Raw genomic sequence first — 17,752 nt, 5'->3', positions numbered from 1 at the left:
TCATTACCAGTCTTATGTCTTGCAAATGGCAGAAAGAGTCCTGTTTTATTCTTTTGGAAAATTCTTGTACCTGCAGTTTAAAAAAAAATGCAACATTTCATTCACAGCATGGCCTCTCCTGTGTGGTGTTAGTTGTCTCTAATGCTACTGATAAACTTGAAATGTGTGTGGAGCTGGTGAGATGGCTCAGTGAGCAAAGACGCTTTCAGTTAGCTTGGCAACCAGAGCTTGATTCCCCAGATGCCCACAGAATGGGAAGAGGACCAGGTCCTTCAAGTTGTCCTCTGACTCTCTCTGTCTGTCTCTCTCTCTCTGTCCCTCTCTCTGTCCCTCTCTCTGCCCCTCTTTCTGTCTCTGTCTCTCTCCCTCCCTCCCTCCCTCCCTTTCTCCCCCATGTCTCTCATACATTCTTAATAATGATTACCTTATTCTTCAGTTGGTCAGTCTGTTCTTTCAGTTTCTGGCACATCTGTTTTCCATGGGAGATCTTTTGAAATATGTAAGAATTTGAGAAAGGATCTTTTTGAGGTGTTGGTGTCAAATTCAAGCAACATTTCTCAGGTTCAAGTCCTATGCAAAAAAAAAAAAAAAAAAAAAAAAAAAAAAAAAAAGAAGAAAGAAAAGAAGAAGAAAAGAAAAGAAAAGAAAAGAAAAGAAAAGAAGGCCAAGTTTAGCTAACATTCATTTCTTCTTACCACTGTTTTACTAAATGTTACAAATAAGAGTCTGTGCCAATCAGCACCATTTGTTTTGCTTTTTTTTCTTAAAGTTTTTTCAAAATTCTTCTCTGAATAAAAATAGTTTTAAGATACTACCTGTGAGAGGTTCTTGGCAGGTGTGTGTGGCAGGCTGCACCTGCAAAATTAAAGAGTAAGGAAGCCTAGTCAGCGACAGTATCATTCAGAAAGCCTTCTGTCCTGGTCACTGAGGAGGCAGCACAGTGCTTTGGTCCAGACTGTGATTGCCATGCTGAAGATGAATGTCACTGTGACACTGTGAGTGGCTAACACAGGAAATTGATCATCACTATGAGCCTCAAATTTCTTAGTGGTAAGGGTGTATGTGGGGGGGGGGGATGATAGAGAATGTACCTTATAGAGCTGCTATCAGGGCTATTGGAGTAGATATTCAGCTGATATTATGATTGCCCTTGAGGTTAGATGTATAATACTCCAACACATCTCTTAGACATAGGCTTCATGAGAGCAAGAGCCATTGTCAACCTTAGTACAGCTCAACAGAGCTCTGTTGATGATTAATGCAGACTAGTTAATGCAGACTAGTTAATGCAGACGTGGCAGCCAGACTTACTGAATAATACACTCTGCATTAAATGCTAAATGCGTTGACGCAGTGGTGGTTCCTACTGCTGCAGGCTAACTGCACAAGGTTAAACTCCTGAGTCTTGCTACTCCCAACTTATGGAGCTGAAAAACATATACCCACCAGAGAGACAACTGACTGTGCTCAAAATCGACTCTAACCAGGATGAACACCTCCAGTACAGGATGATAAGAAACCTATTGGATCCAGTTCTCCAATTTAAGCTGATAGGACTGGGGGTGGGATGGGGCGGGGTGGGGTGGGGACCAGAAGCCTGACCTAAAGCTTCTTGATAAGTTCAAGCATTGCTGGGGAGACATGAGTGGACACCTGCTTTGCTCCCACAAAACCATGGGCTACCAAGAACTAGTAGAACATTCTGCATGAATGTTCTCTTATAAGAAGAAAGAGAACCCCCAAGGCTTTCCAGTACCATAGGAATGTAGATTTCTCTAAGACAGAAAACAGCCCAGTCAGGCCAAGTGGACTGCTGGTGCGCGGTGTGCTGGGTAGCATTGGGTATCTGCTCAAATCTTCAGTGTGTTCAGTTGAACTGGAAGGATGTTGTAGATGAAGATAGAAATAGAAACACTCAAAATAGTGCTATTCCACCCAGTATGACTGTCACACAAGGCTTAAGAGAAAGACCATTCAGTAACAAAGAATTAAACTTTTTCCTGTGATTTTTTTTAAAGATGAATTTATGGAACTATTGAACCTTAAATAATCAATGAGATCCTGAACCCTAACAGGAAGAGAAGTTAGGTGGAGATGAGAAGACAGGGACACAGAAGGGAGAAGTAGCATAGATTAGCCATGAAAAGGTGTCATCCTAAATGGGCACTAACATACTGTTTGAATTGTGGTATAAAGAGATTAGCTTTAATTCATTTGGCATGGATAACTGAGGGAATGATTGATGTGGGTCACAAGGCCAGGCTCTGGGAGACAGCAATGGAAAGAGTGAAGATAAGGTTCGTCAGAATTTACAGATCTGGCAGAAGACACGGGTATCCCTAGGCTATTATGACTCAAATCAGGTGGAGATGAACTGAAAATAGAGCTCCTATACAAACTTGGATATTCACCCCCAAATCTCCAGCTGAGTGGCACATCATTGTTTAGTGCAGTGTTGTTCACAATAGCTAAGTTATGGAACTTGCCTAGGTGTTTGTGATGGTTTGAATGGCCCGGTGGGTACACAGGGAGTGGCACTATTGGGAGGTGCAGCCTTGTTGGAGGTGTGGCCTTGTTGGAGGAAGTGTGCCTCATTTTCTTCCTGCTGCCTGCAAATCAAGATGTAGGACTCTCCTCCTCCATAGCCATGACTGCTTGCCTGCTGCCATGCTTCCCACCATGATGATAATGGACTGAACCTCTGAACTGTAAGCCAGCACCAATTAAAAGTTGTCCTTTATAAGAGTTTCTGTGGTCATGATGTCTCTTCACAGCAATGGAAACCCTAAGACAGTGTCCAACAACACAAATGAATAAAGAAAACATGGATTAAATGCATAATGGACTTTTTGGTCATGAAGGAGGATTGAGTTATGTCACTGGCAGGATGGATATAACTAGAGATAATCACATGAAGCAAACTCAGCCTCAGAAAGACAAATATCACATGTTTTCTCTCATTGGTGGAGTCCAGATTTTATACAAATATGTAAGGTCAGAAAGTGGAAGTGGGGTGATCTAGGGAAAAGAGGAACTAATGGAAAGGGAAAATGGGGAGAAAGAAGTTATAGGGTATATGTGGGGGTGGGCAAAGATGATAATGGTGATGATGGTGATGAAGTAGCAGCAGGTAAGTGGAAGCTGTGAGCTGGAGGATTTGAGGATTTTTGTGGCCTTAGGGAGAGTTGAAGGAAGCTGTGTGAATGAAGATTCTTTGGTAGGTCAGGTTAGGCGGGTGCATGCCTGTAATCCCAATTTTGGGAAGATAAGTTGGGAAGATCAGAGGTTCAAAGCCAACCTGGGCTACACGAGATTTAAAAAAGCAATCAAAGCACGGGTGTTCCCTGTAAGGAGGAATCTGGAGAACTTGGGGTTGAGAAGAGCCATGCACTTGAAGAAGACTCTCGGGGAGGGACTGAGTTTAGAAGTCTAGATGAGGGCTGGAGAGATGGCTCAATGGTCAAGAGCACCAGCTGCTCTTCCAGAGGACCTGGGTTCGGGTCTCAGCACCCACATCATGGCTCACAATCATCTGTAACTCTAGTCCCAGGGGACCTAATGCTTTCTGCAGGCACTAGATATGCATGTGGTACACATGCATACGGGAAGCAAACACCTCTCCACATAGAGTAAAATAATAAAAACTAGCATTAAAAGAGAGCAGATGGGGCTGGTGAGATGGCTCAGTGGGTAAGAGCACCTGACTGCTCTTCCGAAGGTCCAGAGTTCAAATCCCAGCAACCACATGGTTGGTGGCTCACAACCATCCGTAATGAGATCTGACTCCCTCTTCCTGAGTGTCTGAAGACAGCTATAGTGTACTTACATATAATCAATACATAAATCTTTAAAAAAAAAAGAGAGAGAGCAGATGGAAGTGGTAGAGAAAATAGTGGAGGAAATGGGGGAGGAACTAAAAAAGAAAATGGGGTGAATTTTATTCTATGTGTGTATGGAACTCTCAATAAAAATAAATAAATTTTTTAAAAACTCTAGATGAAGTTAAGAACTATATTGGAGACTGGACATGGTGGCAAATCCCTTTAATCCTAGCACTTAAGAGGCAGAGGCAGAGGCAGGAGAATCACTCTGGGTTCAAGGCCAGCCTGGTTGTACATTTTGAGTTCCAGGTCAGCCTGGACTACATAAAGGAACTCTGTCTCAAAAAACAAAAACAAAAACCAAACCACCGGGGCTGGTGAGATGGCTCAGTGTGTAAGAGCACCCGACTGCTCTTCCGAAGGTCCAGAGTTCAAATCCCAGCAACCACATGGTGGCTCACAACCATCTGTAACAAGATCTGACTCCCTCTTCTGGAGTTTCTGAAGACAGCTACAGTGTACTTACATATAATAAATAAATAAATCTTTAAAAAAAAAAAAACCAAACCACCACCACCAGAAACCAAAACCAACAACAACTTAGAATAATAAAAAACCAATAAGAAAGGATAATGGGAGAATTTTGAGGGCTTTGGGGTTGTATCTTCCTCTGTTTTCCTGAATCTAGCCTCTGATTCTTCGTGAGCTTCCGAGAGGTTGGTTCACTTGCGCAGGATAACCCAGCGGCCTAAACCTCAGAGCTACACCGAAGCTCTAGCTACGAGCCCACCCTGGGATGACTACCCTGGGTTAGCATTGACAGGGACCATTCTTGCTTACCTGTATTTGTTGCGAAGGTTCAGGAAATTTCCATTTCTGCTCCGGTTGTTTTTCAACACGATTTGACCCAGACGTGGTTCCTAAATTATCTTGCACAACTGTTGATTTATTCGTCAACCTCGGAGAATGGCCGCCTTCGTTAGCTGTGGTAAGTGGTTTGCTAGAGAGTTTCCCTTTGGGAGAAACCTTAGGAAAATCTGGAAACTGGTAGTGCACTTGAGCCTGGCTGTATCTGAGCCAGTCGCCTGAATTTGCTTTGTCTGGCAGCTGTCTCTGGGGTGTCTGCCTCAGGCAGCTTTTATATTTATCACCTGGACCTTTAGTCCTGGTTAGAAAGCTTGGATCTTCCTGATGGGTGCTCTTCCCAGCAGCCACTGCTTCTTCTAAGGGAGAGGCGTTTTCTTCTTCTGTGCCAGGGGAGCAACAGGGCTTGCTGCTATTTATTGAACCATTTTGGGGACTGGGCTGGCCAGTGAATTCTGGGATTTGTTCTTTGGGGTAATACTTTTTTGCATAACATGAAATGATATTTATAAGAGTATCTGAGCCTTCAAGACTGTCAGCATTCGAGGTCTCTGGGAGAGTTTCATAGCCAGCACCTGGACCCCTGAAGAATTGCTCTCCGGAGAGATGATGGAGTAAAATATCTGAGACGTGGGACTTTGAGGTATCTTCTTTATCAGCTGGAACAGGAGAAGCCAGGGCGCATTGCTTATCTTTATCATGCCTATTGCCGACAAGTTCAGTCATCTTATCCCAAGTTGCCAGCAGAGCTGTGTCCTGGCGCACCTCACAGTTAGAAGCCACTTCCTGAGGGTCTTCTCCTGCCAGAACAACTTCTGCTGAGACAGGAGAGGTGTCATTTGTTATGGTAAAGTTGTAAGAAGTGCACATCTTCATCTGGGAGAAGTCCCCATCATAAGGCAGGTCCTCCTGTTGTTTATAAGTCATATCTTCTGAAAAGTCGGTTTCGTCCATGATGGTGTGGGCTGATGTCCGTGGTCCTCTGCTGCCTGGTCTTGGTGTTCTTAATGCTCAAAATGTGTTGTCTGGTTTTCATTGCATTTCATTCATTAAATGTCTGCACTGTGTGTTCTATGCTGTAAGAAAAGAAAACAGCTTCATTTAGTAAATATACCAGAATCATGGAGGAAGCTAGGATCTGGCTTCTTCGGGGGAACAGAAACAGATGTTTTTCATTTAGATTCAATTGCAAGCCTGAACACAGAAACCTCAGCCAAAGAATAACTCATCCTAAATATTACTGAGAAAAAGAATGATGGAAACGTTATAGTTTTTATCCATTAAGTTCTGAGGAGGTGTGGTCTGTACTTAATGGCCATATCTTGATCTCCCACAAGAGAGAGCCATACAGTTTGGCGGTTGTTCTCATCACTTCTCGGCTGCTTTAGTGAAGATCAAATGTGGAGTTTTTTCTTACACATCTCCCTGGCGTCCCTGAGTCACGTGATGCTGGAGGAAAGCTCAGCTCAGACACGGCCATGCATCAGAGCCAGACATCCCCATTCTGTTGCCTTTTGTAAATTGGTATTTTATTTTCTAATTGACACATCATAATTGTAGATATTTGTGGCACACAATATGGTGTTTTGATATATGTATATAAAATAATGGAATTAAAATAAATAAGTTCTCACTGTGTAATTCTGACTGACGTGGAACTCACTATGTTAAGTAGGTTGGTCTCGAACTTAGAGATCTGCCTGCTTCTGCCTCCAGAATGGCATGATTAAAGGTGTTTTGCCCCCACACTGGGCCTAAGAGTAGCTTATTTATCACCTCAAACATGGATTTTTTTGTAGTAAAATATTAAAAATCTTCTTAGCTATTTTGAAATATTTATCATTGTTAAGTACCTAATTCTGTAACAGAATATCAGTAATATCAGGATGTATTCTTCCTAGCCTAACTTTCTAGCCATTGACCGGGTCCTCCCTGTCCCTGTAACAATTCTGCTAACTACAGTTTTGTGTTTTGCTCTTTGCTTCAATAGGATCAGCTTGTGTGTGTGTGTGTGTGTGTGTGTGTGTGTATGAGACTACTGATTGCATGAGTATGTCTGTGTGTGGGTATGCTTGTACCCATATTCATGTACATATGCACATAAAGGCCAAAGGTAAACATTGGGTGTCTTCCTTACACTCAATCTTGCTTTCTGAGACAGGGTCGCTCACTGAACCTGGTACTTACAATTTGACTAGACAGGCTGGCCAGTAAGCCCCAAGGAGCCTCCTGTGTCTGTCTCCTTAGCAGTGGTACTACAGGTACACTAGAACACATCTGTCCTTTTACATGTGTGTTGGGGATTGAAGTCAAGTTCTCAATACCATGCATCAAGAGACTGAGCCATCTCCCGGTTTCAGATTAGCCTTTCTGGGTTGTACATATGAATGAGATCAAGTACCTGTCTTTCAGTGCCTGGCTTATTTCACCTCTCCTATCTCAGTGTTCCTTCCCCTATGCTATCTCCTAGTGGTTTCTTCTTTCTTTCTTTCTTTCTTTCTTTCTTTCTTTCTTTCTTTCTCCCTTTCTTCCTTTCTTTCTCTTTCTTTCTTCTTTCTTCTTTCTTTCTTTCTTTCTTCTTTCTTTCTTTCTTTCTTTCTTTCTTTCTTTCTTTCTTTCTTTCTTATGGAAGCTTCCATTATTTTATTATTCCCCTCCCTTTTTTATTAGATATTTTCTTAACTTACACTTCAAATGTTATCCCCTTTCCTGGTTTCCCCTCTGAAAACCTCCTAACCCCTCCCCCCTCCCCCCCTCTCCCATCTCCTGCTCACCAACCCACCCACTCCTGCTTCCTGGCCCTGACATTCCTCTACACTGGGGCATAGAGCCTTCACCAAGACCAAAGGCCTCTCTTCCCATTGATGACTGACTAGGCCATCCTCTGCTATATATGCGGCTGGAGCCATGGATCCCTTCATGTGTACTCTTTGGTTGGTGGTTTAGTCCCTGGGAGCTCTGAGGGTACTGTTGGTTCATATTGTTCCTCCTATGGGTCTGTATGCTCCCTGGGTCCTTTCTCTAGTTCTTCCAATAGGGATCCTATGCTTAGTCCAATGGTTGGCTGAGAGCATCCACCTCTGTATTTGTCAGGCACTGGTAGAGCCTCTGAGGAGACAACTATATCAGGTTTCTGTCAGCAAACACTTGCTGGCATCCATAATAGTGTCTGGGTTTGGTGACTGTATATGGGATGGATCCCCAGGTGGGGCAGTCTCTGGATGGCCTTTTCATCAGTCTCTGCTCCACACTTTGTCTCTATAACTCCTCCCATGGGTATTTTGTTCCCCCTTAAGAAGGACCAAAGTATCCACACTTTGGACTTCCTTCTTCTTAAGCTTCATGTGGTCTGTGAATTGTGTCTTGGATATTCTGAGCTTCTGGGCTAATATCCACTTACCAGTGAGTACATACCATGTGTGTTCTTTTGTAACTGGTTACCTCACTCAGAATGATATTTTATAGTTCCATCCATTTGCCTAAGAATTTTGTAAATTCATTGTTTTTTAATAGATGCATAGTACTCCATTGTGTAATTTACCCCATTTTCTGTATCCATTCCTCTGTTGAGGGGCATCTGGGTTCTTTCCAGCTTCTGGCTATTATAAATAAGGCTGCTATGAACATAATGGAGCATGTGTCCTTATTACAAGTTGGAGCATCTTCTGGGTATACGCCCAGGAGTAGTATTTCTGGGTTCTCAGGTAGTACTATGTCCAATTTTCTGAGGAACTGCCAAGCTGATTTCCAGAGTGGTTGTACCAGCTTGCAATCTCACCAGCAAAGGAGGAGTGTTCCTTTCTCCACATCCTCACCAGCATCTGCTGTCACCTGAGTTTTTGATCTTAGCCATTCTGATTGGTGTGAGGTAGAATCTCAGGGTTGTTTTGATTTGCATTTCCCTGATGACCATAGATATCTTTTAAATCCATTTGGTCCAAAACTTGTGTTAGTTTCACTGTGTCTCTGTTTAGTTTCCGTTTCCCTGATCTGTCCATTGATGAGGATGAGGTGTTGAAGTCCACTGCAATTATTGTGTGAGGTGCAATATTTGCTTTTAGTTTTAGTAAAGTTTCTTTTATGAATGTAGATGCCCTTGCAATTGGAGCAAAGATTTTTACAATTGAGAGTTCTTCTTGGTAGATTTTTTCCTTTGATGAGTATGAAGCGTCCTTCCTTATCTTTTTTGATGACTTTTGGTTGAAAGTCAATTTTTTCTGATATTAGAATGGCTACTCCTGCTTGTTTCTTGGGACCATTTGCTTGGAAAATTGTTATTTTCCAATATTTACCCCTTTACTCTGCAGTAGTTTTTGTCTTTGACACTGAGGTGCATTTTCTGTATGCAGCAAAATGCTGGGTCCTGTTTATGTATCCAGTCTGTTAGTATGTGTCTTTTTATTGGGGAATTGAGTCCATTGATGTTAAGAGATATTAAGGAATAGTGATTGTTGCTTCCTGTTATTATTGATGTTATTCTTATGTTTATGTGGCTATCTTTTGGGTTTGTTGGAAGGTTATTACTTTCTTACTTTTTCTAGGGTGAAGTTTCCCTCCTTGTGTTGGCGTTTTCCATCTGTTATCCTTTGCAGGGCTGGATTTGTGGAAAGATATTGTGTAAATTTGGTTTTGTCATGGAATATCTTGGTTTCTCTGTCTATGGTAATTGAGAGGTTTGCTGGTATGAGAGTCTAGGTTGGCATTTGTGTTCTCTTAGTGTCTGTATGAGATCTACCCAGGATCTTCTAGCTTTCTTCTCTGGCATAATTCTGATAGGTCTGCCTTTATATGTTACTTGACATTTTTCCCTTACTGCTTTTAATATTCTTTCTTTGTTTAGTGCATTTGGTGTTTTGATTATTATGTGACAGGAAGAATTTCTTTTCTGGTCCAATCTATTTGGAGTTCTGTAGGCTTCTTGTATGTTTGTGGGCATCTCTTTCTTTAGGTTAGGGAAGTTTTCTTCTATAATTTTGTTGAAGATATTTACTGACCCTTTTAAGTTGGGAATCATTACTCTCTTCTATACCTATTATCCTTAGGTTTGGTCTTCTCATTGTGTCCTGGATTTCCTGGATGTTTTGGGTTAGGAGCTTTTTGCTTTTTGCATTTTCTTTGACTGTTGTGTCAACGTTTTCTATGGTATATTCTGCACCTGTGATTCTCTCTTCTATCTCTTGTATTCTGTTGTTGATGCTTGCATCTATGACTCCTGGTCTCTTTCCTAGGTTTTCTATCTCCAGTGTTGTCTCCCTTTGTGATTTCTTTATTGCTTCTATTTCTATTTTTAGATCCTGGATGGTTTTGTTCAGTTCCTTTACCTGTTTGGTTGTGTTTTCCTGTAATTCTTTAAGGGATTGTTTGTGTTTCCTCTTTAAGGTGTTCTACCTGTTTACCTGTGTTCTCTTGTATTTCTTTAAGAAAGTTATTTATGTCCTTAAGTTCCTCTATCACCATCAAGAGATGTGATTTTAAATCAGAGTCTTGCTTTTCTGGTGTGTTGGGGTAACCAGGGCTCACTGTGGTGAGAAGTAGTCTTAGTTTCTGTTGCTTATGTTCTTGCGCTTGCCTTTCACCTGGTTGTCTTTGAGGTTAGCTGGTTTTGCTGTCTCTGACTTTGGCTTATCCCTCCTGCAAGCCTGTGTGTTAGTACTCCTGGGGGACCAGTTCTTTCTTGGAGAAATTTGGGTATGGAGAGCTGTGGTACAGGGTCAGCTCTGTGCTCACAGGTGTGTAGGCACTCCTGGGAGACCAGCTCTCTCCTGGAGGTATGTATGTAGCTCTGTGGCACAGGATCAACTCTGGGCGCAGACAGAGACTGGAAGACTCCTCTCCCAGGCAGCCCCTCTGTTCCTGTGTCCTGAGGGTTCCAGGGGGTTCCTCTGAGCAGCAGTGGAGGTCCTCCCTGCACTCACAGGCCTGTCCACACTCCTGGGAGACTTACTCCCTCCGGCGTTATTTGGGTATGGAGCCCTAAAACCTCCTCTTATATTTCTTAAAGAGCATAGAAGAGTGCTTCTCAACCTGTGGATGGCCACCTCCTGGGGATTGTATATCAAATATTTACATTACAATTAATAACAGTAGCAAAATTACAGATATGAATTAGCAACAAAAATAATTTTATGGTTCAGGGTCACCACAACATGGAAAACTGTATTAAAGGGTCGCAGCATGAGAAAGGTTAAAAACCACTACCATAGAAGGATTGGCAGAAATATAGCCAGGGGAGGTCTTTTGAATATCAGGCTGCAGCCAAGCATTCCCTCTTCTCCTAGGACCCAGGAAGGAAGTCTGCCAGTGAGACTTTGCCTCAGCAAGTCCCTAGTAGCTGCCCCAGCCCAGAGGACATGGAGGTGGCAGCCAAGTGTCTTGGGGATATTTCTGAAAATGGTCAGGGCACAGCTGATTGCCAGTGGGCTCAAATTCTTTTAAGAGAAGCCACAGCATTCATTTAGAAGACACTCTTCTTGTTGGTGAACAGCACCTTAGAAGTAATAAAAGCATCCCCGATTTTAGGTACGATGACCAGGGTTATTGGTCCCCAAGAACAACAGCCAGGATCTAAGCTCTACTAATTCAGGGTGACCATAACCACTGGCTGGCCCTGCTCATCTGGTGATGGGGTTAGGAGAACAGGTCTTTGAGGTCCTTCTTCATCCAAATTTTTATGTCTAAGAACTTGGGATTTATTAGTTAGCCTCAAAGGCTAAAATAACATGTTTGACAAAGAAAAAAATGAGAAAAGCTCCCTCAAGAAAAGAGGAACACGAACTTAGGGCATCTGGAAAACATCAAACAAAGCCCTCGTTCATAGTCACATGCCAGTGTTACAGAGGCCAGACTTTAAAAAATAAAAACTGTCCTGGACAGGGGAGCAAGAGAAAATTGCCACAAGATTGCTTTAAGCTATTTAGAGAGACAAAGGCTTACTACAGAGTGGGGAAGGCGTGTCTGTGTGAGCAGGGTTCCGGGTTATTCACACCCAAGTTGAAGGGGTGGGAAGAAAAATTTCCCTGGAGAGACAAAGACACAGTGGGAACTCTGGAGTCCACACTGGGTTTGGTTCCTATACCTCAGTTCATTAACTGTATGGCATCTACAGCCAGTCCTCCCCTTCCTCCTCCTCTACCTTTTCTGTTGTTGTTCTATGATAAGAAATCACTATATCCAGCGGGCCTCAAACTCTTGGGCTGAAGTTGTCCTTCTGCTTCAGCCTCCTGAGTATCTGAGCCTACAGGCATGTGTCTCTGCATGTTTTTTATCTAACTTTTATGAGTCTGATTCTCTTTTGAACAAGTAGGCACGAGAGTGCCCAGCTCACTGGCTTCTAGATGATGGCAGGACATGAGGCATGTGAGGCATGTGGCACGGAGTGAGAGTGCAGCCAGCACATGTTTAAAAATAAAAGATTACCAGGTGTGGGGGTGCACACCTTTAATCCTGGCAGGGGCAGGGGCAGGGGCAGGGGCAGGGGCAGGGGCAGGGGCAGGGGCAGGGGCAGGGGCAGGGGCAGGGGCAGGGGCAGAAAGGCAGAGAGATGGAGGAGAAGTGGAGAGGCAGAGAGACAGAGGCAGGCACATCTCTGTGAGGCCAGATTGGTCTATATAGTGAATTCTAAGCCAGCCAGGGGATACATAGACATAGATAGATAGATAGATAGATAGATAGATAGATAGATAGATAGATAGATAGATTAGATAAGAGACAGGTAGATGATAGATGACAAATAAGATAAAGGATGATAAGATGGCTCAGTAAATAAAGGTGCTTGCCACTAAGCGCCTTCAGAACCACATGAAGGAGAGAAAAAAAAAAAAAAACTCCTGAAAGTTGTCCTCTGACCACCACATACATGATATGGTACAACACAGCCACAGTATCTCTCTCACACACACACACACACACACACACACACACACACACACACACACACACACACACACACACACTTTTGTCTTAAACAAAGAGAAGACCTCACAAAAATAAGCCCAAGGAATTCTCTCATTACACACAGGAAGAGAGAGAGAGAGAGAGAGAGAGAGAGAGATTAGCCTCAAAACTATTACTGTTTCCCCATCCATGTATACATCCAAACATGGCGAGGCCTTTTTCTAGAAAAAAAAAAAAGTCACCCCACACCCTTTGCTGTAGCCCTTACAGGTGGTGGGAAAGGACCGGAACATCTTCCTGATACTACCCAGCTCAGTCTTGGAATCTGAAGGTGTCTTCTGAGAGATTCTGATCAGAACCCAACAGAACTTTTGGTGACACAGCTGTCCTTGCAGATGATCAGAGCATTGTGTGCTCAGCTGCAGCTCATAGTCACTTTGCAGAACAGAGGGACCCCAAGGCACAGCCAGCCCTGAGCAGAGGGGCACAAATGCCCACTATGCCAACAGCCCTTCCCAGTGTCATTGACAACATCATGAAATCTGAATAGGATGCTAACGTGCTGGCCTAAGCCCACAACGTTGCCGGTGGAAGAGATGAAGCAGGAGTAACTGGATTCTGAGGAATCAATTAAAGAGCTATTCAGTTTGGGGGGAGGGAGCACCTGGTGTAGGGGCAAATGCTCCTGTCTCTTCATTAGAGTTTTTATTATCATCTCACCTTACAGCTCTGAGGTCTCACTCGATCACTGAGGGAGGTCAGGGCAGGAACTCAAGGCAGGAACCTGGAGGCAGGAATTGAAACAGAGGCCATGGAGGAACACTGCCTACTGACTTTCTCCTCAGGCTTGTTCAGCGCCTTTTTTTTTTTTCACCCAGGACCACCAGGTCTTGGGTGGCACTGCCCGTAGTGATCTAAACTCTCTCACATCATTCATCAAGAAAATACACCACAGGCTAGCCCACAGGCCAAGCTGGTGGAGGCCTTTTTAAACTGAGATTCCCTCTTCCAAAATGACTCCAGTTTGTATTGAGTGGGCATAAAATTAGAGCGCTCAATTGACACCTTGTTAGCTTGACACACAAAAGCATCAGTGTTAAAACATAACCTTTCCTTGTCCCAAGATGTCATAGCAACCAATAGCACAATATAAAATACATTCCATCTTCTTGATTTTCATGTGTATTATGAATTGTATCTTGGGTATTCTGAGCTTCTGGGCTAATATCCACTTATCAGTGAGTGCATACCATGTGTGTTCTTTTGTGATTGGGTTACCTCACTCAGGATGATATTCTCCAGATCCATCCATTGGCCTAAGAATTTCATAAATTCATTGTTTTTAACAGTACTCCACTCTGTAAATGTACCACATTTTCTGTATCCATTCATCTGTTGAGGGACATCTGGGTTCTTTCCAGCTTCTGGCTATTATAAATAAGGCTGTTATGAACATAATGGAGCATGAGTCCTTATTACATGTTGGAGCATCTTCTGGGTATATGCCCAGGAGTAGTATTGCTGGATCCTCTAGTAGTACTATGTCCAATTTTCTGAGGAACTGCCAAGCTGATTTCCAGAGTGGTGGTACCAGCTTGAAATCCCACCAGCAATGAAGAAGTGTTCCTCTTTCTCCACAGCCTCAGCACATCCTCATCTGCTGTCACCTGAGTTTTTGATCTTAGCCATTCGGACTGGTGTGAGGTGGAATCTCAGGGTTGTTTTGATTTGCATTTCCCTGATGATTAAGGATGCTGAGCATTTTTTTTTTTAGGTGCTTCTCCGCCATTCGGTATTCCTCAGGTGAGAATTCTTTGTTTAGCTCTGTACCCCATTTTTAAATAGGGTTATTTAGTTCTTTGGAGTCTAACTTCTTGAGTTCTTTGTATATATTGGATATTAGCCCTCTATCGGATTTAGGAGTGGTAAAGATCTTTCCCCAATCTGTTGGTTGCCTTTTGGACAGTGTCCTTTGCCTTACAGAAGCTTTGTAATTTTATGAGGTCCCATTTGTCCATTTTTGATCTTATAGTACAAGCCATTGGTGTTCTGTTCAGGAATTCAAGAAGAAGGAAGACCAAAGTGTGGATACTTCGGTCCTTCTTAGAAGGGGGAACAAAATACCCATGGAAGGAGTTACAGTGACAAAGTGTGAAGCAGAGACTGAAGGAATGATCATCCAGAGACTGCCCCCACCTCGGGATCCATCCCATATACAGTCACCAAACCCAGACACTATTGTGGATGCCAACAAGTGCTTGCTGACAGGAGCCTGATATAGCTGTCTCCTGAGAGGCTTTGCCAGTGCCTGACAAATACAGAAATGGATGCTCACAGCCATCCATTGGATGGAGCACAGGGTCCCCAATGAAGGAGCAAGAGAAAGTACCCAAGGAGCTGAAGGGGTTTGTAGCCCCATAGGAGGAACAACAATATGAACTAACCAGTACCCCCAGAACTCCCTGGGACTAAACCATCAACCAAAGAAAACACATGGTGGGACTCATGGCTCTAGCCACATATTTAGCAGAGGATGGCCTTGTCGGTCATCAATGGGAGGAGAGGCCCTTGGTCCTGTAAAGGCTCTATGCCCCAGTATAGGGGAATGCCAGGGCCAGGAAGCAGGAGTGGGTGGGTTGGTGAGCCTGGGGGGGGGGAATAGGGGGTTTTCGTAGAGGAAACCAGGAAAGGGGGTAAAATTTAAAATGTAAATAAGAAAAATATCAAATAAAAAAATAAAAAATAATATGTTCCAAACTTTAAATATCCCATGGTTATTAAACATTCAAACACTTTAGAAGTTCAATATTTTAAAACATCCAAAGTATCAAAGTTCAAATCTCTCTAAAATATCAAGGTTCCAAAAAATCCACAGTCTTCTAAGAATTCCAAATTCCTAACTATGAGCTCCTATAATATAAAAACCTGGTTAAATAGTTTTCTTCTAGTCCTCCTCCTCCCCATCCTTCTTTTCTCTTTCCCTCCCTACAGGGTTTCTCTGTGCAGCCCTGGCTGTCTTAGAACTCACTTTATAGACCAGGCTTGCCTCAAACTCAAAGATCTGCCTCCCTAGTGCTGGATTAAAAGCATGTGTCACTGCTACCCAGCTAGTTAAGAAGTTTCTTATACAAGAGAAAATAATCAGGGCATAGTCACAGTCAAAGCAAAACCAATGTTCAAGGGTATAAACAGGTTAGTGTTGTCTGGGATCCACTCACGGTCTTCTGGCTGGGACTTTGCTAAAACTGACTGCACCTTAACCAGTACCCTCTCCTGGGCTCTCTTCAGGAACTCTGACCCTGTCTTAGTTGCACTCCATGACTCCTTCAGACTTTCAAAGCCACTACCCCCAAGTGACTTTTGCACATTGCCAAGTTTGGCTGCCAGCATGAGATGCAGTCTTGGCCTCCTCTGGTCATTGTGTGATGACCCTGAGTAAAATACACCCAGCTTTATAATCTTTAATGAGGCTGGTCTAGTTCTTTTCTAATTTCTCAGCTCCAACTGTCCAGCATCAACTGTACCAGCAAAGCAAAGTTTTGCATTGGTGGTCTTATAGTTACAGCCAACTCTTCTGCCATAGCCCATGAGAGCTACAGAGTCTTAGTTCAAAATACCACTAAAACATGTCTAATAGAATCTTATTTCCCTCTGCAACTTGGAAAGTCAAACCTCTGACAAGTGGGTTGCCTTCAGCTTTGTCTTCTAAACTCCCACAATAGCTCATTAAGCTCTCAGATCATCCACTGATTTTTTTTTCCAGCCCAAAGTTCCAAAGTCCTTCTATAATCCTCACCAAAACACAGTCAGGTCTGTTAGCAATACTCCACTCCTGGTACCAATTTCTGCCTTTGAGTTTTTATTGCTGTGATAAAACACCAAGACCCAAAACAACTTGGAGAAGGAAGTGCTCATTTTATATTACGATTCTCAGGCTACACTCCAACACCAGGGGAAGTTGGGGAGGGAACTCAAGACAGGAGCCTGGAAGCAGGAGCTGATGTGAAGGCCACAGAGGAACCCTGCTTACTGGCCTGCTCCTCATGGCGTGTTCAGCTTGCTTTCTTAAAGCATCTAGGACAACCTAGTGGGGGCATTCTCTCAGTTGATGTTCCTTCTTCCAAAACGACTCTTGCTTTTATCAAGTTGACATAAAACTAGCCAGTACATCGTGTCTCCACTTCCTGAGCTGTGGGGTTACAGGTGTGCCTCATCCTGCCAAATTTATGCTGGGATGAATCTGGGGCTTCCTGTATGCGTAGCCAGCACTTTACTAATAAAGCCCTCATCTTATCATTTGGGACAGGGTCTCTGTAAACTGCCCAGCTGGCCTGTGACTCGTTTTGCAGGCCACAACAACCCTGAGCTTGTGATCATCTTGTTCAGTCTCCTTTATGACTAGAAATATGGTCCTGCACCACCAGGTCCAATTTCATGGCCATCTTTTGACCTCAGAACTGTTCATTTCATGTTCTGTGAGCCAGATAGATGGAAAGATGCCTGTGAGCCAGCTGTGAAAGTGAGAGCCAGGATAACTTCTACTCAGCCTCATCTCTCCACTCCACACCCTATCAGGTACCCGTTAGTTCAGCCGCATCTCTTCCCCCTCATGATTCTAAATCCATGCTTCTGAGATCAACTGTGCTGACTGAAACAACACTGAGAGAGACCTAAGTGTCTGAGGCGGTGACAGAGTCGTCCCTCCCTGCTCCTCCCTACTCTGGCCTTTAAAGTATGATTGGCAAGGAGTCAGGAGCCTTGAGGACCTGTCCCATAACAGTTTTGTTCTGCACAAAGTCACATGCTGCTCTGTCCTCGCCAAAGCAATGTGACAGTCACCACCAAGAGGTAAAACAAGGGCAGGTACAAAAGAAACTCACCTGCATCTTAGGGTCCCGACATCACACAGTGAAGAAAGAGTCTTGCACCGCAAATGAGCCAGCCGTTAACTGAAAATCATTTTATTTCTTTCAATCACTGGGAAGTTGGTTGCAATTGAATGGCAGAACAGAAATAACCCTTTAAAGTTGTGGTGTGCGTCTCCTCCTGCATCCCTCTAAGGAAGAGGTCACACTGAAAACTCACAGGGAACTTCTGATGCAATCTAAGCTCTTTGTTTTAAGAGCAGTAAGAAAACAGTTGGTTTCACTCCTAATCTTTATGTTCTCTGCCTC

The 17,752-nt window shown here is 43.4% G+C and overlaps 1 protein-coding gene across 7 annotated transcripts in view; it reads right to left on the bottom strand.

Moving 5' to 3' along the window:
* The window catches only part of Aknad1 (AKNA domain containing 1), a 42,751-nt gene extending 24,999 nt beyond the window's left edge, over positions 1-17,752 (bottom strand). Inside the window, exons 1-6 of one of the 7 annotated variants that reach the window (XM_011240149.2) lie at positions 17,459-17,752; positions 13,299-13,362; positions 4,662-5,761; positions 816-855; positions 425-570; positions 8-70 (exon numbers count right to left, since the gene is read on the bottom strand). In XM_011240149.2, coding sequence (XP_011238451.1) covers positions 8-70; positions 425-570; positions 816-855; positions 4,662-5,639 — 1,227 coding nt within the window. In that variant the 5' untranslated portion in view covers positions 5,640-5,761; positions 13,299-13,362; positions 17,459-17,752. Of the gene's footprint in view, positions 1-7; positions 71-424; positions 571-815; positions 856-4,661; positions 5,762-6,034; positions 6,096-12,846; positions 13,020-13,298; positions 13,363-17,458 lie in introns of those variants that run through there. The other 6 variants (NM_177859.3, XM_011240150.3, XM_006501611.4 and 3 more) reach the window with 6 other exon arrangements.

This window comes from Mus musculus, chromosome 3, assembly GCF_000001635.26.
Source record: "Mus musculus strain C57BL/6J chromosome 3, GRCm38.p6 C57BL/6J".
Lineage (NCBI taxonomy): Eukaryota > Metazoa > Chordata > Mammalia > Rodentia > Muridae > Mus > Mus musculus.
The sequence above is the reverse complement of the archived record's forward strand: the minus strand, read 5'-3'. Positions and strand labels throughout refer to the sequence as shown.